Raw genomic sequence first — 21,203 nt, forward strand, 5'->3', positions numbered from 1 at the left:
GTCCGAGGAAACACGTAGCCGTGCGGGCCACCCCCACAGGAAGTGAGAGGAAAAGGGCCGTACGGTTTCCGGAATTCTACAAAGGCAGCGCCACGGACACCTAAGATGACGCAATCTCCGGGCGAGGTGGGCGGGGCCCTGCGAGGGCCTTATTCTGAAGAGTCTCTCACCGGAGCGGAAGCCGTCAATAAAGAAGCGGCGGCTTTAGGTGTTTGAGTTTCCGGTGAGTGTTTCTGTGCTCAGTTCTCGAGTATTGTATCTTTGGCAATAGTTACGGCCAGGAGGGCTGTGTGAACTGCTTAACCGGCAGAAGCTGGAGTCTCCGATGACTTGGTGCCTTCATCGCTCTGCACAGGGGATGGTACAATTGGGGCTCGCTCTCTGTGTGTGTTTGTGTTTTCCCCACGTCGTTTTCTCTTCCGGGACCGTTTCTGTCTAAATACCGTTTTTTTTTTCTCAGATGCTTCTCTTGAGTTTTCTGCCACTGTCCCGTCCGTAACTTCGCTCTGGTTCACCTCTTTTCCCGAACTCTTCTACGTCTGTAAACAGCCCAACACATCTTTCCTCCTGATACGATCACCTCGTTTTACCTCTCCCCGGATCCGAGAGTCTCTCGGGTTGAATCCTCCGATAGGTCAGGGGAAAGTGATTCTTTAATTAGGCTGCGCGCCCTGGGAAGGGCTCAGATTCAATCTATCTCTTAACGTAAGCGCTGGAAAAACCCGAGCAAAGACACGGATGGGGAAGTCAGGAGCCTTTAATCTGTTAGATTCGCCAGCTGTCAGCTATATGAACCTGAGTCCACCTTTTAGAGTTTGATTCGTCTTTTATTAAATTGTTAAAGAGATGTGTGTGTGTGTGTGTGTGTGTGTGTGTGTGTGTGTGTGTTGGTGGTGGTGGGGGTTGTAAAGGGTCTATCACCATACAGTGGATGGGACTGAATACATTTCTGAACAGATGAGTCAGTTATGGTTATAGGCTTCTCTTTACCAGCTAGAAAGCTTTGTGCAATTTAAAATAAAAAGCTTTTCTATTTAGGTTTTGGCTGGTCTGCTTTGTTGTTCCAAAAAGAGAGATTTTGGCAGTTGTTTAACATGCGTAATCTATTGCCTTTATTCTACAGATGAGACAGAAGACTGAAAAGTGATCTCCCCCAAAGTCACCGTATTATTGGCAAATCTGGACAAGAACACCGGCTTGTAACTTCGAAGACCAAGGATTTTTATATTACTCTTGTAGGAAAGAGACCCAAAGGTATTGTGCACTCCTTTTGTGTCTCTGTCTCTCTTTTTCTTTTAGGACAGGGTCTCACTTAGTCTAGATTGGGCTCAAACTCACTATACCCTAAACTGGCCTTAAACTCTGATCCTTCTGCCTCCACCTTACAGATGTTTGGATAATACGTGTATCACCATTCCCATCTAGGGAAGCTAAGTAGCTGTTTTGGGCCTTCTGGAGAATGATGTACCATGGACATACTTTGTTGGTTTGAATGAGTGAGTTTATTAATCCCAGCACTTGGAAGACAGAGGCAGGTGGATTTCTGAGTTCGAGGCCAGCCTGGTCTACAGAGTGAGTTCCAGGACAGCCAGGGCTACACAGAGAAACCCTGTCTGGAAAAACCAAAACAAACAAACAAACAAACAAACAAACAAACAAAAAAGTAAAGAAAAAAATAGCTAGAGAGAATGGGGGTGGGAAGGTAGATAACAAAGCATCCAGCAGAAATCAACTGGGAAGCCATTTTAAGGCATCTAGCTGGAGTGCCCAATAGAGTTCTGGATATGAATATATAGATATCTCAGATGAGGCTTTGAAGCAAAAGAACATTGTAAAAGTAGAGATGACACCATCAAATCTGTTGCTCACAGCATCTAGCAGAAGCTGGTTGAGGAAACTGAAGCAGTCAATTAGTGTTCCTGATTGAACTCTCTCTCCATGGCTGAGCTTCCCATGGCTGAAGTTCTGACAGTTCTGGCTTCTCTTTTCTACTGTAGATGCTTTTATATCATGAGATAAACAATAGATTACCTTCCAGCAGATATCATGCAAGACCTCAAGTGTTTTTATTCTTGGGCTGTTTTGCTGTTTTTATTCCTCCCTATTTATTGTAGAGAGTGTGTTGGGGGAACAGCCCATGCCCAGAGGCTAGGGAGGATACTAAGACACCTGTTTGTGTCTGAAACAGGGGTTAGAGACAACACATGGCTACTCAAAGGTATAACATACATTATACTCTCTGAGCTTGACAGCTCGAGGAACAGGGGAATGGCTGCCAAAGCCCTTTGACAGCCTGAGACTCAGAAAGCAGTTGGTCTTCTTGTAGATCTTTACAAGCTATCTTGCTGGGAAATGCCCAAGGTCAAAAGAAGCCGGAAAGCACCTCCAGATGGCTGGGAGTTGATCGAGCCAACATTGGATGAACTAGATCAGAAGATGAGAGAAGGTGAGTGGGCTCCTCCTGCCTGAGTGTGCTGGACAGTGTCAAGACTCGGTGTCTCTCCAAGGACAGAAAGAAAAACGCTGACTAGAGGCTTGTAGCAAACTGGTCATGGTTTATCAGCTCAGAGTGCTTGAAAGTTCTGAAGAGTAAGATAACATTAATGAGAATATCATCCCCCTCCCCCAAAAGGGTGGTTGTTGTTTCATTTTTAGTGTATTTGTGAAAGATCAGGTATCTTTTCACTTTTAGTGTTTTGCTGGAGACCCTGTCTCCAGCAAACATAGTTCTGGCTGTCCTGGAACTTATTGTATAGACCAGGCTGGCCTCGAGCTCATGGAGAGCTCCTTGTCTATGCCTTCCTAGTACTAGGATTAAAGGTATGTCCCACAATGCTCAGCTCACTGTGGGGTATTTTTTAGATTTATTTTATTTTTATTTATTTATTTTTCCTTTGGGGGTGGGGGTAGGGATGTATGCGTATGACTACAGGTACCTGGGGAAGCCAGAAGAGGGTGTGAGAACTCATAAAGCTTGGACTTACAAGCAGTTGTAAACCACCCTGACATGGCTGCGGGGAATAGCCCCATTCATGCCCTTTTTCTTTTTGAGACTCTAGCTTTGGCTGGCCTAGAATTCTGCCACATATTCACATTCTTTTTGCAGGTCTTTGAAAGTCTTTATCCCATGGTCTTTGTGCCATGTAGCAGTGTCTGCACCACAGCACATGGCGGTCGTGTGCATTAGGAGCCTTTACTTTACAGTCGCTTGTCTTTGGAAATTTTATGAGCAGCACAGTATGTCCTAGTTTGATTGCTGTTATTGTGATAAAACACCAGACCAAAAGCAACAGGGAAGGAAAGGTTTATTTGGCTTACAGTCTATCCTTGAGGGGATGTCTAGGCAATACTAAGCACATCACTTCCAGTTAAAAGCAGAGAATGAAGCTGGAGAGATGGCTCAGTGGTTGAGAGCACTTAGTCCTCTTGCCAACACCTCTTCTGACATCTACAGGCAGCAGGTCTGCTAGTGCACATACATACATTTCGGCAAAACACTCACATACATAAAACAAAAGAAACTTAAAAGAGCAGAGATAGATGAACACATGCTGTTTATTTAATAGAGAAGTGCAGCCTCATACCTCCACATCTGAATGGTGACCATATTCAGAGTCGGTCTTTCTACCTCAGTCAGGCCAACATGACTTAGCTCATCCCTTGAGGGAGGCTCCCTTAGGTAATCCAGGTCCTGGCAAGATGGTAACTTTAAAAGCCATCTTACTGTATGACTGCTTAAATTGGTATTTGTGTGTGTGGCAAGGAGGGTACTACTACAAAGTTAGTGTGTAGGGGTTAGAAAGCAACTTACAGGAGTCAGTTCTCTTCACCATGTGGGTTCCAGGGATCAGACTCTTACCTGCTTTGGGAGCAAGCACCCTTACCCACTGATCTAGCCCATGGGCCCCCTGAAATATCTATCTATCTATCTTTCTTTCTTTCTTTCTTTCTTTCTTTCTTTCTTTCTTTCTTTCTTTCATATATATAATATATATGTATATATGTATATATAATTATTATTTTTTTGAGTGTTTTGCCTCATGTGCACTACGTTTGTATCTAGTATTTACAAAGGCCAAAAGAGGGACATTGGATCCCTGGAACTGGAATTAGTTATGAGCTGCCACCTAAGTACTGGGAATGGAATCCGAGTTCTCTGTTAGAATAGCCAGTGCTCTTAACCACTGAGTCTTTTCTTCAGGTCCTTTGAGTTTCTGTTTAAAACAATCTTTGGAATACCTGTTTAAAGTTAATCTGATCATTGCTATTATGAGGTCATACCTGCAGCAATAATTATTAAGCCAATGTTAACTTTGCTTTCTCTTTTCTCAACTGATTGTGCTAGGCTGTCTCTGTGAAATGCCTGGAACTTATAGTCAAAGTTGCTGTGAGGCAAGAGACTTCTTAACACAATTCTGAAAATAAAGGAAATTAGAGTGTGGAGTAAAGAAGAGTCTTACCCACTTACTTCAGCACTCTTTGATGTATTCCTAGACTCATGGTAACTCTTAAGTTCTTGGGGAATTGCCAGGCATTTTCTACTGTTTTGTAGTCTGCTAGAAGGCTGGAGGATTCCAGGTTCTTGTCAGCTCTTTTTCATCACTGTCTGCATGAGTATAAAGTAGTCATAGCTGTAATTAAGGAAGCAAGCATGCCACATCCTCTGCAGAATGACTAGCTCCAAAACACATACATGCTTTTTCTCCCCAGCTGAAACTGAACCCCATGAGGGAAAGAGGAAAGTGGAGTCTCTCTGGCCCATCTTCAGGATCCATCACCAGAAAACCCGCTACATCTTCGACCTCTTTTACAAGAGGAAAGCCATAAGCAGAGGTAATGGGACCGGCTGGATTCCTTGACCTTTAGAAACTTACTAGTGTGCATGCATCATGGCTTCCATGTGAAGGTTGCAGGACAGCCACAGGTTTTTGCCACGTGGGCCTGGAACATCAAATTCAGGTCATTAGGCCTGTATAGAAAGCAAAGCATTGGCCCCTAAGGCATTCTGCCTCTTGACTTTATTGTACTTGAGTGGCTTTCAGGATTTATACAGTAGTTCATAAAAAGCTGAGTCTGGTGGGACATACCTTTAATCCCAGCATTCAGGAGGCAGAGGCAGGTGGATCTCTTCTGTGTTTGAAGCAAGCAAGGTCTACAGAGTGAGTTCCAGGATAGTCAGGGCTACACAGAGAAACCCTTGTCTCAAAAAACCAGAAAAAGAGGAGGAAAGAAAGGGAAATTTCAGATCTATACTTCCAGCACTTGGGAAGCAGAGGCAGGAAGACTGTAGGGAGTTCTAGCCAACCCTTAAATGTAATGTGAGATCCTGGCCCCAAAAATGAAAATTAAAGCAATGGTTTTCTTACCATGGAAGATGAAGAAATCTGTGTGTGTTACTTCTGAAGTAAGGTTACACTGTGTAGCCTTGGCTGGCATGGACTTATATACAGACTGGCCTCAAACTCACAATGCTCTATCTGCCTCTGTTAATTTCTGGGATTACTGGCTTTTGTTGTTGTCGGTTTTTTGAGCCAGGGTTTATGAACTCATAGCTCTCCTGGAACTCAATTTATAGACCAGCCTGGCCTCGAACTCAAAGAGATTGTTCTGTCTCTCAAGTACTGGGATCAAAGGCTTGTGCCACCACACTCAGCTTTTCTTTTTAGTCCATGTTCTGATGTGTGTCCCCAACTTTCTGTCAGAACTCTATGAATACTGCATTAAAGAAGGCTATGCAGACAAAAACCTGATTGCAAAGTGGAAGAAACAGGGCTACGAGAATCTGTGCTGCCTGCGCTGCATTCAGACTCGAGACACCAACTTTGGCACCAACTGCATTTGCCGGGTTCCCAAAAGCAAGCTGGAAGTGGTAATGTCTGATGGGTTGATGGGGGCTATTTTCTGTTTAACTTTGCCTTAGTTGACCACAGGGTTACTTTGGGAAGTAGTTTTGTCACTGGGACCCTGCTAGCCACCCTTCCCAAAAGTGAGTCCTGACCAGGGATCCTTTTGAGGTGGGATCTGGGGCTGGTCTCAGTACTGCTGGTGGGCAGATAACTGAAGCAGTGATGGCAGCAGCTCTGAGGTGATGGGAGGGCTGTGCTAGCAAGGCTGGCTGTCAGGTAACCTCTCCCTCTAGGCTCATGGGGACATTAATCTCCACATGTCTTCTGTTAGAACTTTGTTCCAAAGCCAGGAGTGGTGGCTCAAGCCTTTAATCCCTGCACTTGGGAGATTGAGGCCAGCCTGAGCTAGTACTGAGATACTGCTTCAAAAAGAAAAAAATGTTTTTAAGGGTAGGCCAGGCACTCAGCAGCAGTGCTGGTATATAGTAGCTGGGCTCGTCTGGCTCCAGTCTCCAGACCCTTGAAATGGAGCATCAGACGTAGGTCAGGACAGATAGGCCGTCCATTTGCTTGGCCTTTGTTTCCTCTGAGTTTTCATTGAGTGCAGATGCAGATGGCCTCAGCTCAGCAGGAATCTCTGCTAAGGGTGGGGCTTTGTGTGGGTGTGTTGAGCCATGGCAAGTGAGCAATAGCTGCTTCCCATGAAGCTCTTGGTGTCCCAGCCTGTGGTTTAGGTTTAACTGAGCTTCAAGGCCAGATTGTTACCTTAGTTGGTAAGGGCCCCTTAGAATGCATGAAGCCATAGAAGCCCTAGGTTCCATCTCCAATGCCCCATAGAGCCAGATGTGCAAGAGTACATTGGTAATCCCAGCACTTAGCAGCCGTTGGCAGGACCAGAAAATTAGGGTCATCCTTTATGAGATTCTTTCTCAGTTAAAACAGGTCTAACAGAGCTTCACCAGAGAACTTTATTTGTTTAGAATGGGCTCATGGTCTCCAGAAACGGAGATAAATGCACATTGCTCCAGTCCCCCAGCCAGCCACTATGCCCCTGGGCCAAGACTGTTCTCGATATAGGAACTAAAAATTGCAGGACTTTTGCCCCAGTGGCCTTGAGAACTCTGGCTTTAGCCCTCCAGGCAGTGGCAGGCCCAGCATTCTTTTTGGCAAGTGTGTCTTGTTACAGCAATTATACACAGACACTAACTTCAGCCTGGTAGTAACTGTTTTCATCTCACCAAGGAGGTGAACTGCCCAAGTGGAGCTGTCTAGTAGATGCTCTGCAAGGGAGTAGTCCACTAGCACCCTGCTGAGCAGGTTCTTTTGGGAGTGTGCAGGGCTGTAGCAGTGTATTCAAACATTCCTTTTCTGTTACAGGGTCGCATCATCGAGTGCACACACTGTGGCTGCCGCGGTTGCTCTGGCTGATACTCTTGACTCCTCTGCATCCTGGACTTTGAACCTTGGGCTCATGCTTATTGGGCTACTGCCTCCTGAAGCAACTCTTCTCAGGGTGGTGCTCAGAGAAAAGACCCAGGGGAAGCATGAGCTCTATAGGTGACAGCTATAGTGTTCACCAGCTGAAATCTGTAAAAATAAAACCTTTAGACCTCTTAGCTACATTCATTCTTTCACAGAGCAGCAGGCTGTGGAATGCAGGGGATGGACTTAGTCCTGGTATCTCTATGTCGTAGATGCTGTGTGACCATGATTGTTTGTCAAGATGTCTTGGCCTTTGGGACCTGCTATAATCTGGGCACCCCAAGCCCAGCATTTGTCCTTACACCTATGCCTGTAAAATGCTATGGTGCCTCTGGAATATTCTTGGCTTCTAAAGTTGAAGGGACTCCTGGGCTCCACCAGCATGTTGTCATAGCATGTTCTGTCATCCATCCCTAAGGCCTCCAGCATTGTCAGTGGTGTCTTGGTTCCCAACAGGCTTGTTCTGGAACTCCTGCCAGGGGTGGGGGGCTTCTTCTGCTGGCATCACTTGCAGCCACTGCTTGTAATAAGCACGGAAGCCATCAATCTTCTCCAAGTAGGTGTTTTTTCCTTTGTACTATAATTAGAGAAGACAGGACTATGTCAGGGACAGAAGCTTCACTATGAAACCCATCACTCTGTACAGTGAATATAGGCTATGCTAAGAAAGCAGAGCACTCAGAAATGTTCTCAGCCAATCTAAACTACTATATGTCACGGCGGCTGACCTCTGTTCTTTCTTCAAGACTACCAAATAATTTGATATTAGATTTATTGCTGTAAAAGGCCAGGTTCTGGAAAATCTGTTATTTGGGAGTAGGCCAGACCACCCTTTGCCTAACAGCCATCTAATATAAGAACACTGCAGTGTCCTAACCCCTGGAAGTCACCTTAGCCCCACAACCTTCTTACTGTCCTTCTGACCTTGGCTCACTGCAGCATCTCTTTGCAGGGAGGAGAGGTGTGGTGAGTTTGAAATAATAGGGGCACCATAGGAAAAATAAGCAAAATACTGTTACAACACAATACTAAAAGTTTGAATTTAAAAAGGTTTAAGTGTGTTGTGAGCTGGGCATGGTGAGGCACGCTGTTGTTCCCAGCATTTGGATAGCAGAAACAGGCAGATCTCTTAAGTTGAAGGCCAGCCCACTCTATAATGCCAGTTCCAAAATAGCCAGGGCTACACAGAGACCGTGTCTAGAAAATAATAAAAAGATTAAATGTGCTGAAGAAATGGCTCAGTGGTAAAGTGCTTCCTATGCAAGCATGATGAGTTCAAATCCTAGTACCAATGCCTTCTATGCAGTCCCTGAGCTAGGGATATAGGACAGGAGACAGCAGTCTAGTCAAACTGATGGGCTCCAGTTTCAGTGAGAAATCCTGGCTCAGAAAAGTGGAGAGTGATAGAAGGCTTTAAGTGGTCTTAGCTCTTCAGTTGCACTAATACCCTTCTATGCACTAAGACTCTGAAACCATCTATTAACAAGTCATTTACAACATGGAATGGAGAATCTAGGGGCTAGAGAGAAGACTTGGCAGCTAAGAGCCTTGAGTGGGTTCCATTCCATGCACCTATAAGATGGCAGGAAACTGCCTTTAACTCCAGTTTGAAGGGATCTGGCCTCCTTGGGTACTGTACAGACATGTACACAGACAAGCAAGACACCCATACATGCTGATGACATAGGCCTTGAATCCCAGCACTAGGGAGGCAGAGGCAGGTGGACAGATCTCAATTCAAGGCCAGCCTGGTCTACAGGGTAAGTTCAAGGACAGTCAGGGCTATACAAAAACCCTGTCTCAACAACCCCCCCCTCAAAAAAAAAAACAAAAAACAAACAAACAAAAACAGAGCTGGAGAGATAGCAGTTAAAGAGTACTGACTGCTCTTCCAGAGGTCCTGAGTTCAATTCCCAGCAACCACATGGTGGGTCACAACCATCTGTAATGGGATCCAATGGCCTCTTCTGGTATGTCTGAAGACAGCTACAGTGTACTCACATACATTAAATATTAAAAAAAATGAAACAAAAAATCCCCAAAACACCCATGCACATTTTAAAAAAGGCAACAAGAAGGTGACCTACAGACACTCAGACATGCCTGCCTTGCTGACACTCATTCTTTCTCAGCAAATGTCACACATGGCAGCCATTCCTGAGTACTGCCTCAAATGTGCTCTAACCCATTCACTGTCTCCCTTCCCATCTGGTTTGTAGTCATCTAGACCATAGTTAACCATCAATGCTCTGGAGACAGCACAGGGCCTGACTGAATAGAGCCCCACACCAAAGGAACCTGATGTCTTTGAAGGGGTAATGTACAGTAGCCTTCATCAGACTGTATCACTTGCAATGCCACTACACAACCAGTCAGTGGGTGAGTACTGAGCCCCAGTCAACACATAAGCACTGGGAACCAGGAGAACAAGCATGCCACCTCTCTAAGCCCAGGTGGTTCAATGAAGACAAGAACCAAGTGTGAACACAGTAAACACGGTATCACAAGACTGGTATGTAGGGGAAGGGGAGGCCGATCTGAGAAGGGCTACTTAGACTGGACACAATGGTGAACACCTACAATCCCAGTCCTTGAGAGGTGTAGGCAAGAGAATCAGTAACTGGTCATGGCCAGCCTGAGTAAAACTGCCACTGCTAATAAAAAGTGGGCTAGAGAGATGGCTTACTAAGAGAACATACTGCTCTTCCAGAGGATCTAAGTTCAGTTCCCTGCATCCTCAACCAGACACACACCACAATCACCTGTTAGCTCCAGGGGAGACAATGTGGCTCAGGACCTTGAGTTTCTCTTAAGGAAAGTTGTTGGACAACTTTCAGCAAGGAAATGAATGTCAAGACCCTAAGGTCAAAACCAGAGATGGCAGCAACTAAGGCAACAGTAAGCACTGACAGTGAGCTTGGTGCACATACCCGGTCAAAGGTGGGAGGGTACTCGGCTGCAAACTCCAGCTGGCGGATGACCACTTCGTTCACTGGGACGCTGTTCTGCCTCATGTCCTTCAGGATGTCGATCAGATAGGTGTAGTCCAGCTTCTTGAGGGCTGCGTTGATAAGGGTGCTGTAGATGTGGGTATTAGGGGTCAGCTGGGACTTCTAGAACATGAACATCATGAACATGGTCAGCAGGATGGTGGTGGCTGGGAGGACAAAGCAGTCTGCTATGCCAGGTCCACAGACAGGCACCAGAACCAGGGTGGGGGACTGTACACTAGCGTTCTAGTCCTCCACAGACGCAAAGCAAGTATGCCCTATGTGGGGAGAAAGACTGGTGCTCAGGGGTCAGCAAGCAGGCAAGCACCTCCTCACTCCTGGCTGTGGTTTACTAGTCGACACCGTGATCAGCAGGTGCTGGTGAGCCAAGAACAGCCAACGTTACTTGGTCCTTAGAAGTATTCACTGCTGGGGCTGGACGAAATTCACTCAGCAAGCACTCACGAATGTCTGAGAGTGGGGCTGGGAAAACCAACCTTTGTCCCCAGGGCTTCTGTGTTGAGGCTCAGCCCCATTCACAACTCTCTATCAGAGCCAACACCAACCAAGTTCTCAGGACCAGTTTTTACAGTGGCTCAAAATCTGCTTGTTCCGAGGGGTGGGGTGGGGGTGGAGTCATGGTCATTCTACACTAGAAGGGGCGCTGCTCCACTTGTCCCGCCCCATACTCATTTGATCCTGCTGGGACTCATTTTCTCAACAACTTTCTTTCTGAAAATCCCACAGTTCTCCCAGGTCTGTGGGCAGCAGGCTCGGTATTAGGCCTGGGCCCCTCACCTTCATATCTGCAAGCAGCTGCATACCATCCCTGGGCCGATGGCACCCAATGGCCAGATTGCAGAAAGTCCGAAGATTGGGGACAATTCCCTTCTTTGCCAGGATTGGCAACAATTCCTGTAGGACAGACATGCAACCATTACCTAACCCACAAGTTCTGGCCTATTGTTCCGATGAATCACTGTGCTGTATGCTAGAGACTAGGAACACAACTTTACTCAGAGGCCCCTTGACTCCCTCAGCTGACTGTATGGCAATCCCGGTCTCAGCTAAGCACTCAAGATCTCATGCCCCTTTGTCTCAAATGTCCTTCTTTTATCTGCCCTTCCTACCCTCTGTCTCATGCTCCTTGGCTATTCAACCCTGCAATGAGCCAAGATACTAGGAGCTGGTGATACAGGGCAAGAAGCAGCACTGACCAGTTATGGTATGAGAAAGAGGGTACCTTTCAGCCTGGGAGGGCCCCAGGGAAGGACTCTGCCATCTTGGCTTGTCCAGAGGAAGGTGTGTTCTGTACTATCACCATTTCTCTGTCACCTTTGACCCTCAGATGCACAGGTACTGCTTCTGTCAAAGCAAGCATCACATACAAACTGACTGTGAGCCACATGGTGATGTGCATGCCTTTATGCCCAGCATTTGGGAGGCAGAGGCAGCAAGTCTCTGAGTTTGAGTCCAATCTGGTCTAGAAAGTGAGTTCCAGGGCTGCAGGGATGTTACACAGAAGAAACACTCTCAAAAAGCCAGAAAATAAAAACAAAACCTGATTATGTAAGTGAACGAAACCCTATAAGAAGCCTGTCTCTGCGAGATGGAGAAAGCCACATAACCAGGTAGTGCCTCCTGATCTGACCAGGACAGACGCAGACAGACCTGAATATGGATAAGGTAGGTCACAAGATTCTGGAGATATACTAGGTGCCTCACAGCAATTCTTCCCTAGAGGGTGAGAGGGAGCCGGGGTCCGGTACTGAGGCAGGGTCTCACTACAAAGCCTCAGCTGGTCTGCAGTTCACTATGTAAACTTGGAAATCCACCTACCTCTACCTCCCAAGTGCACCACCATACCCAGACCCCTCCTTTTTTCTCTCCCCCTTGTTGTTTCAGGGTTTTTTGTTTGTTTGTTTTTTTAAGAAAAGGAAACAGGCTGGCACTGAACTTTCAATTTGACTTACTGGATTATTTATGTCAACCTGATACAAGCTGATAGGTAGGAATCTCAATGGAGAAAATACCTACATAAGGGCTGTAGGGAATTCTTTCTCTTTTTCTTTTTTAAAGATTAATTTATTTTATGTATATGAGTATATATGAGTACACTGTCTCCAAACACACCAGAAGAGGGAATCAGATCCCATTACAGATGGTTGTGAGCCACCATATGGGTGCTGGGAATTGAACTCAGGACCTCTGGAAGAGCAGTCAGTGCTCTTAACCCTGAGCCATCTCCCCAGCCCTCATGGTGATTCTTAAGCCTGTTGAACAACTGTAGAGTCCAGTTCCTGAAGTTCCTGCCCATCTTATGTAGCCTTCCTCAGTGTAATAGTGTACTGACAGGCTCAGACTCCTGGACCCCAGCTTCCCAGCATGCCAGCACGACCCTTCTCCATGAAGTGCCCGTCACACCCTTCCTCTGAGCGGCAGGGCTCTAGACATGTCTGCTGACTAGTAAGCTACGATCTAGACTCTCAGAGTCAGAGAGGGAAGAGAAGGGGAGTCCCCAGTAGACAGCTCCTTACCTTGGCTCCCTCCAGGTCTCCCAGCTTGCTCTTCTTCCTTATCAGTGTGTTGAAGAAGGTTACATCAGCCTCCACCCTATGCCTGTCCATGATGGACAACAGCGAGGACTCTGCGGGGCTCCCAGGTTCTACCACCTCTGACAGCAGAGTGAGGGTTTTAATGTCTGGCTGGAGCCCGTGCTCCGTCATCTTGCCCAGGAAGCCTTCCAGGCCCCCCATCAAAGCCAGTCTATCAGCGGGTGTGGCCACTGTCCCAAAGGAGACCACAGCGGGGGAGAGAGTCCCAAGACTTAGGAGATTGACTTCCAACTCCAAGTGTGGGGGTTTCATGGCCAGTGAGGTGAGGGCTACTATGTGGCCAGGCTCTGCTTTGGTTTGTACTTCAGGCTGAGTTCTGCTTGTTACCCTGTCTTCAGGAAAGGCTGGTGGCCCCTCAAGTTTCTCAGAAGGTTCCAGAAACAGCTGCCTCTCCAATGTTTCCACATGTCTGACTGACATACCATGCCCTGTCTTGGCCAGGACTTTCCTCCCTGCCAGACGCTTGCCTGTTGGGGGCTGGAGCAGGAAGGTCTCTTCCTGGGATGTCACGAGCAGCCTGAAGGCAACCTCTGGGTCCCCCAGACCACAGTCTCGAGCTGCCCCCAACAGGAGGTTGTAGCCATGCCTACTTGGTTTGATCCCCAGATTCAGCATCTGCCGCCACACCTGAAGGAAAAATCAAACGTTAGAGCTACAAGTTCCTGCCTCCTGTAGGCCTTCAGAGGAAGCACTGTTGTCACGAGCCATCGTAGGAGAGAGTGAGAACTAGACGGGGATCTTCCAGATGAGTCTGTCTTGGATTAACATCTATGATGGATCTGCACCAGTAAACAAGGCCCATGAGAAACACATTTAAAGAAAGATTCCTGCTATTAATATGCTTTTCCCGTTATTATTAAATATCTAACAATCATCCTTTTGAGCAGATTTCTGCAGTTCTATGAAGATGTAGTCTCTTGTAGATGCTATATAGACAAATAGATAATGATTCTATGGAATTTCTAACTTAATTCAAATAATTTTAGGAAGAAAGTTTTTAGAGATGGTCTTAGTTGCTAGAAAGATGTAATAAAGTTAGAATCAAGAATAGAGTGTGCCCACTCCTCAGAACAGTAAGTAAAGGCTGTGTAATCAGGAATACAGTGAGCTTTCACAATCACACTAGAGAGAAATAGACTCGAGACAATCTTGCATTCTAGGAAAGACACTTAGGTCCAAGGATAAAGTCACAGGTGTGCACTATGATAAAGCAAGGCCATGAAAAAACTGTTGCTTTGAATTTATAATGAACATACAGAATGAAACACTGCTTTGAACTTAATATCAGCATCCTTCTGTTGTAGAGTAAAAAATTATAAAGACCATTTTGTGAAATATATGTAGGCTTTTTCTTTGCCCCTAGACCCGAGCAAAAAGAGCGCAGGTTCCAGAAAGCGGAATTGGATGTAAGATTTCAGGCCTTCACTGCCCTGGGATACATTCAGGGAAGAGCAACATTCCTCAAGCCTCAGGGTGGGGAGGGCCCAAAGCAAGAAGACATATTCCTGACCACAGAGAAAGATGCAAGTCATCTGGGTGGTTCTAAGAACTAGCTAACTTTCCACTGTTCTTGATTACTCCTCCCCCCCACTTGAGGTCCTCCCAGTGTTACAGCCTGCTGATGTTCAAAATTTATAAAACAACCAATCATGTGTAACCGTGTAAAAATGCAACCAATCATGTATAACCGCGAGAAAATTCCTCCCTTTCCCCACCTCGTGCTATAAAAAAAAAGCCCCTCAGCTTGCTGGCCTTTTGTCAAATTTTGTTCCTGCATGGATGAGCAGTTTAACCATGCCAACTCACCCCAGTAAACCTCTGCTGATTGCATCCAGGTACGGTATCTTGTGATTTTTGGATGGCCGTGATTTCCTGAGACTTGAGTAAGGGTCTCCCGAGTTTGGGGGTCTTCACTGTAACTACCATTGATCTAACATTTTATCTGTGAGGTAATTTTCTAAAGAACTTTTTGTCTAAAGGTATAAAAGGCCAGAGAAAAGAAAGAGCGCTGTTGGTTGAATGGTTTGGCCTGGGAAGCTCTGCCCCATCCACCCATCCATCCTTCTAAATGTGTATGTCTGTCTGTCTATATGTTTGTGTGTAGGTACATGTGTATGTACATGTGTAAGCCTGTGGACCTGGCCAGAGTGTGGGTGTATGAATGTTTGAATGTGTATGTGTCTGTGCATATTTGCCTGTACACAGCATCTTAATTCTTTTCCTTTCCTTCCTCTCTGGTTCCCAAAGAGTTAACCAGTTTATCCAGAGAGGCTTCTGACTGACTCACCAGAAAAAGGAGCACCAGCAATAAATCCTTTTACTTATCCCCTGCTGTTTTATGATGAGGTGCTGAACAGTTTCTGGCCTCAGAGGATCTCATAGAAGGCAGGTCAGCTACTGCAGCAAAGTGACTGAGACTTAAGACAGGTAAACATTTTGTTATTATACAGCAAACCTAAACACCTCTTAAGACCACGTCTTCCCCTCTACTGCCTCAAGAACCAACAAGAAAGAAGACCTGCAGGGGCTGGCCCCTGGCATAATGTGAATTAACCGTCAGATCAGCAAACTCATACGGTGAGAAAAAGCTGGACTAGCTCAGGGGTGGAGCAACTGCCTAGTATGTGAGAAGCCCTGGGTCAGAACCATAGCGCCACAGAAGAAAAAGAGAGAAGAAGAAAATTGCTGGGGATGTGACTAAGGGTGTAGAAGCCCTAGGTTCAATCCCTGCACATGTGCGTGTATGTGCATATATGTTCATACATGCATATATATATATATATATATATATATATATATATACACACACACACACACACACACATACATATATATATACACACATACACACATGTGTGTGTGTGGTGTCTCACTTTGGGACTAAGTGTGCATTGAACATATACCCAGTGAACACACTGTAACGGTCAGGAACCCCAAAATTAGGTCTGAGCAAGAAAGGTATGGGCCACCTGTTACTGAGGTTTTGTCTTTTACTGTCTATTGTAATGCTAAGTGCGGGCCCCCAAGACCTGGAGTCTGCACATTGCCCCTGTGACCCTGCCCCCGAGGTAATTCTGACTGATGGCTAATGATGCTGACAGCCAATAGCTGGGCAGAAGAGACATAGGTGGGGTTTAGGTTTCCCCAGACTTGTGAGAAGAGGAGGACCACAAGGAAGAAGGTGCAGGAGAAGAGGAAGGAAGTCCCCATGGGTTAAGGGTCAAGAGAATATGGCCCCAGGGCTGCCCAATTGGAGCTAAGGCAGCCCAGATGAAATATAATAATACCTTGAGGCTATCAATATAAAAGTAGATTCTAACAACACGGAGGGTAGGCAGCTGCCCAGCTCTTGTGCTGTTTAAGGCTTATCATAAATACAAAGGGTTGTGAGTGTGTCTTTCATCCGGGAACATAAATGGCCTAAGGCGGACAGAGGGCCGGGATTTAAACAATTTCTACAATGACCTTTGCCTTCGATGGTGAGGCAGGATTTCCACAAGCCTTTCCATGCTGTCTACAAAACTGAAAACGAGCACTCCCTACAATGATTACATGAAGGCTGGAACGGCAGAGACACAAACACACCTCCCACAGTAGACTGGAGGGGAGGCTCGGTGTCCAGGACAGCACATTGCTTTTAGAGGACCTGAGTGTCATTTCCCAGCATCCACCTGAAGTGGCTCACAACAGGCTGTAACTCCAGCATCAGGAGACCATTTCTGGCCTCCTACACACATACGTATAACTTAAAAACAAAAGCCAAATGTGCTGACTGGCTTCGTGTGTCAACTTGACACAAGCTGGAGTTATCACAGAGAAAGGAGCCTCTCTTGAGGAACTGCCTCCATGAGATCCAGCTGTAAGGCATTTTCTCAATGAGTGATCAAGCGTGGGAGAGCCCATTGTGGGTGGTGCCATCCCTGGCTGGTAGTCCTGGGTTCTGTAAGAAAGCAAACTGAGCAAACCAGGAGAAGCAATCCAGTAAACAGCACCTCTCCATGGCCTCTGCATTAGCTCCTGCCTCCAAGTTCCTGCCCTGTGTGAGTTCCTGTCCTGACTTCCTTTGGTGATGAACAGCAGTGTGGAAGTGTAAGCTGAGTAAACTCTTTCCTCCCCAACTTGTTTCCTGGTCATGTTTTGTGCAGGAATGCAAACCCTGAGTGAGACACCAAACAAGGCTAACCCTAGCACCAGGTGAGACTGACCTGGATGGCTTGCCGGAAGCCTGTCTTCTTGTCCTGGATGCAGCCCACGAGCAGAAAACAGAAGGTCTCCTCTGTGACTGCATGCCCCCTTTGGATGATTTCCTGGGAAAGAGAAGAAGGCAATCTCACTCAGAACCTATGGCCTAGTATGACCGAGTTCAGTACCAGGTTTATGCATCTTAGGGAACAGGGGCCTGGATACAGCCCTGGGACCAGTTAGAACCAGCTCCCAGGGGCTGGAGAGATGGCTTAGTAGTTAAGAGAACCAGCTCCCAAGTGAAGCATGTAACTGTCTGCTATACACACACTACCTCTAGGCCTGCCATCCCAGCTCTGTTCCCAGAGGTAAGAGCATGTGAAAGCTGACCCCAGCAGCCACTGTACTAGAGGTTCTGGACTCACAGGAGCAGCTTCACAGCCCACCACCAGCAGGCAGCTACTGGGTAAGGTGGGTAAGGACAAGGCCCCGAGCTTTTTAACCTCAGGTTCTTCACTTGTGCAAGGACACACCTTCTAGAATGTCTGAACAATCTTTCAATCACATATAGGGTAAGTACAGTCCCCATGAGCCTCTTTGGCGTCAAGGTGGGCAAGACCTCCTTAAAGACACTCCTACCTCTCAGTCCCTGTCCTTCCACTCAGTACGGGGACTCCCGCTTGCTCTCCTGCTTACAGCCCACCACTGTGTGACTGAGGCCACAGAAAGGTCCTGTTGGATTTGTGTGTGAACCCCGGCATAAAGCACAGGCTGTCTCATGTCTCCCGAACATTCCAGGTGTAAGGAGACAGATAAGTCTCTCTCACACTTATCCCACCAGACTGACTTTGAAGACAAGGAAAAAAGGGAGCCCCCACCTTGAAGACATCCAGGCACATCCTGAGGTCTGCACACTTCGCGGCCACCTTCAGCAGGGCATGATATGTTTTCAGGTTGAGCTGGAAGTTTTTGGCCTGGAGCTGCTGTCGGAGCTTCAGTGCACTCTGCAGGGCAGAGTCCTTCCAGGGGGACTCCGCACAGACATTAAACAGAGCTGTGTATGTGGCGTCCGAGGGCTCCAGGCCTCTCTTCTTCATCTGTTGAGATGGGAGAAAACTGAAGGTGGACAAGGAGAAGCTGGATACAGAGATCAGCAGCCACTTTGAAGGCCCCAAGAAAGGCTTGTTACCACATCCAACGAGCCCAGGAGCGAAGGTTGACCCAAGTAGTACCTAATATACAGTATCTAAACTCCTGACTCTACCAGAGAGAGGGCTTTGAAAAATAGAGCCCGTATTCTCAGAAATGCCAGCAGGAAACCATCCTCCTGGGGCACTTGAAAGAATATTCTAGAGCTGGCATACTTCTATCAGGTACTTCCAACAGCCCTATCCTGAGGCCTGCCCAGCTCACCCTGACTGTCCAGGGTGGGCACAGAGTGGGTTTGTTCAGGGAAAGGGGGACCAGTGTTCATTAACTGAGAGCTCACGGGCCAGTGAACTCTCCTCAGAAACCAGGGATGAGATGGTTTAGAAAAGTTATTACAACAATTCATATGTCCTTTTAGAAGTGCAATTTTAGAAGAACTTAAAGTGGTGGCACACGCCTTTAATCCCAGCACCTGGGAGGCAGAGGCAGGCAGATTTCTGAGTTCAAGACCAATCTGTTGTACAGAATAAGTACAAGGACAGCCAGTGCTACACGGAGAAAACCGCCTGCCGAAAAGTGAAGTTTTGTCAAACATGTTGATAAATGCCTCTGTCAGGAGACAGGCAAGAGGATCTTTGAGTTCATGGCCAGCCCTGTCTACATAGTGAATTCCAGGTTAGTCAAGGCTACACAGTAAGACTATCTCAAAAAACAAAAACAACAAAACAAAACAAGGGTCTGGAGAGATGGCTCAATGGTTAAGAACCCTGATAGCTCTTCAAGGGAACCCAGGCTCAATTCTCAGCACCCACAAGGCTTTACTGTCTGTAACTCCAATATCTGACACCCTCACATAGAAATACATGCATGCAAAACACCAATGCACATAAAATAAAAATAAGCAAATGAACGTAGAAAGGGAGACATTCTCCTTGCTTTGGCAATAGTCTGTGAGAACTGCACTAGGGTACCAAATATGAGGACTAAGGTTAGCAGAGTCTGTGCTGGACCAAGGGCTCCCTGAGCTTCTGGCCCCAGGAAAAGATGGCTTGTCTCTTACTTGAGACTGCAGTTGTCCTGGTTAAGACTTTCTTGGTTCATTAGGAAACAGACCAGGATGCATGTGTGAGTAAGTGTGGGATCTGTGGAGAGGAACATGGACGAACTGGGCGTGGTAGCAGAGAAGCTCACAGCACATGTGGGCTCCACGCAACCCAAGCACATGAAGCCTGTCTTTGTCACCTGACTTGATGACCCAAGATAAACTCAATATCAACAATCCCATGTCATCTGCTCCATTATACGACATCATACTCAGGACTTGCACCCAGCCTGCACTTCAGAGTTTCGGGCTTATTACTCCGACTCACACTCACATCATTGAAGAGCCTGAAGGCCTTCTTCAGGTACCCGACACGTCCGCAGCCCCCAATCAGCACCGTGTAGTTGCACTCCAGAGGCTGCAAGCGTTCTTCCTTCAGCATCTGCCTCTCAAACAGATCCAGGGCCTCTGCAAGCTAGGGAAAGAGGCAACAGGAGAGGGGGCTCAGGAAAGCTTCTGAGACCTTTAGCAAGCCAGGGAGAGTGGGGCACACCTTTGGTAGGAGGATCAAAGCTATTCTAGGCCACACAGCATGTTTCAGAACAGCCTGGAACTCATAAAACATTTCCTCATAACAAGCCAAAAAAAAAGGGGAGGGGAGGGAAATTGGGCTAGGCTAGGTCTTCATTTTAGCACTTAGAAGGCAGAGACAGGAGGTAGGTCCCTGAGTTTGAGGCCAGCCTGGTCTACAGAGTAAATTCCAGGACAGCCAGGGCTACACAGAGAAACCCTGTCTCAAAAAAAAAAACAAAAAACAAACAACAACAACAAAAAAAACCCCAGCAGAGGCAGGTACTCTGAGTTCAAGGCCAGCTTGGCCTATATAGTGAGTTCTAGTACAGCCAGGAATGCAAAGAGATACACAGAGAGACCCTATACCAAAAAAATAAGAAAACCCGAACAAATAAAAGAAGCTAGATGTTTGTTATCCCAGTATTTGTGAGTCAGTGGCATCTCTGTGAGTTCCAGGCCAGCCTGGTCTACACAGGGAGTTCCAGTTTAGGCTACACAGTTAAGATTGTGAAAAAGGTATAAAACAATAAAATAAGCTGGGTATAGGTAATCCCAGCACTCAAGAAGAGGAGACGGGAAGATTATATGTTTTAGGTTATTGTGAGCTACACAGTGAGTACCAATCAGCCATGCTACCTAGCAAGACAACCTTGAAAGAATGAAAATTAGTTAGAGCTGGCAACAGTTTAGAGGTCAGATTGTTAAGAATAAATCATGACCAAAGGAAATGTGATATGGACAAGAAGACGAATCAAATTACCTCCATGTAGTGAGTTAAAGAAAGGTTAGGGGCTAGCAATATGGTTCAGCAGATAAAAGCGCTTGCAGTGCAAGTGACCAGAGTTCGATCCCTGCTCCGCACATAAAAGTGTTAAGAATCAGCTTTATACGTTGTCCTCTGGCTTCTACATGTGTAACATGGCACACACATCACACGTGCACACAGACAGCAATAACAGAGATCCAAGGACTGAGCACTGAACACCCCAACTTCAACAGCTGAGAAGGCTGCACTGCCCCACATAAAATGCCAACCCAGCAGAAGGAAAACCCCAAGGTTCCCATGTAAAATGCCTAGCTATTTTAGAACAGTAACCAGTTCTCTTAACTCCCTGCCTGCCCTCCTCCCAGTTTCCAGCCCAGCCCCTTCAAATGTCTCCCCCAACTGTGCCTCCTTCAGTTCCCCAACACTCTGCTTAAACAGTCCCTTCCCAGTAGTTTCCCCAATACTAGCAGCTCCAAGCTATAACAACTGTTCTAGCCTATCTGCTCAGCTCAGCTCCAGTGGGCTCAACTGTCTCCTAACAATGTCCTCACTAACTGC

The 21,203-nt window shown here is 46.6% G+C and overlaps 2 protein-coding genes across 9 annotated transcripts in view; one reads left to right on the top strand and one right to left on the bottom strand.

The window, feature by feature from the left end:
• Positions 1-7,426, top strand: Bud31 (BUD31 spliceosome associated protein). Of its 5 annotated transcripts, none has more exons than XM_076923717.1 (7): positions 74-223; positions 1,124-1,254; positions 1,389-1,496; positions 2,327-2,446; positions 4,711-4,833; positions 5,703-5,869; positions 7,224-7,426. In XM_076923717.1, the coding sequence occupies exons 3-7, from the start codon at positions 1,493-1,495 to the stop codon at positions 7,272-7,274; spliced, it is 465 nt and encodes a 154-aa protein (XP_076779832.1). In that variant the 5' UTR covers positions 74-223; positions 1,124-1,254; positions 1,389-1,492; the 3' UTR covers positions 7,275-7,426. The 5 variants fall into 5 exon arrangements, with proteins under 5 accessions (XP_076779835.1, XP_076779832.1, XP_076779837.1 ...); XM_076923718.1 differs by having other exon boundaries at positions 222-361; XM_076923720.1 differs by lacking the exon at positions 1,389-1,496 and having other exon boundaries at positions 1-223.
• Ptcd1 (pentatricopeptide repeat domain 1) overlaps positions 6,792-21,203 on the bottom strand; it is a 17,461-nt gene continuing 3,049 nt past the window's right edge. For 2 of the 4 annotated variants that reach the window (XM_076923672.1, XM_076923673.1), the window contains exons 3-9: positions 19,641-19,781; positions 17,994-18,212; positions 17,139-17,240; positions 12,856-13,560; positions 11,117-11,233; positions 10,259-10,441; positions 6,792-7,905 (exon numbers count right to left, since the gene is read on the bottom strand). In XM_076923672.1, the coding sequence (XP_076779787.1) occupies positions 7,732-7,905; positions 10,259-10,441; positions 11,117-11,233; positions 12,856-13,560; positions 17,139-17,240; positions 17,994-18,212; positions 19,641-19,781 (1,641 nt within the window). In that variant the 3' untranslated portion in view covers positions 6,792-7,731. Of the gene's footprint in view, positions 7,906-10,258; positions 10,442-11,116; positions 11,234-12,855; positions 13,561-17,138; positions 17,241-17,993; positions 18,213-19,634; positions 19,782-21,203 lie in introns of all 4 variants that reach the window. The other 2 variants (XM_076923670.1, XM_076923671.1) reach the window with 1 other exon arrangement.

The sequence above is a fragment of the Arvicanthis niloticus genome, chromosome 24 (genome assembly GCF_011762505.2).
Source record: "Arvicanthis niloticus isolate mArvNil1 chromosome 24, mArvNil1.pat.X, whole genome shotgun sequence".
Taxonomy (NCBI): Eukaryota; Metazoa; Chordata; class Mammalia; order Rodentia; family Muridae; genus Arvicanthis; species Arvicanthis niloticus.

Excerpts from the sequence above, each read along its gene's own strand:
- Bud31 (XM_076923717.1), top strand. Across the intron at positions 4,834-5,702 it reads GAGGAAAGCCATAAGCAGAG|AACTCTATGAATACTGCATT; the intron begins GTAATGGGACCG and ends ACTTTCTGTCAG. Across the intron at positions 5,870-7,223 it reads CCAAAAGCAAGCTGGAAGTG|GGTCGCATCATCGAGTGCAC; the intron begins GTAATGTCTGAT and ends TTTCTGTTACAG.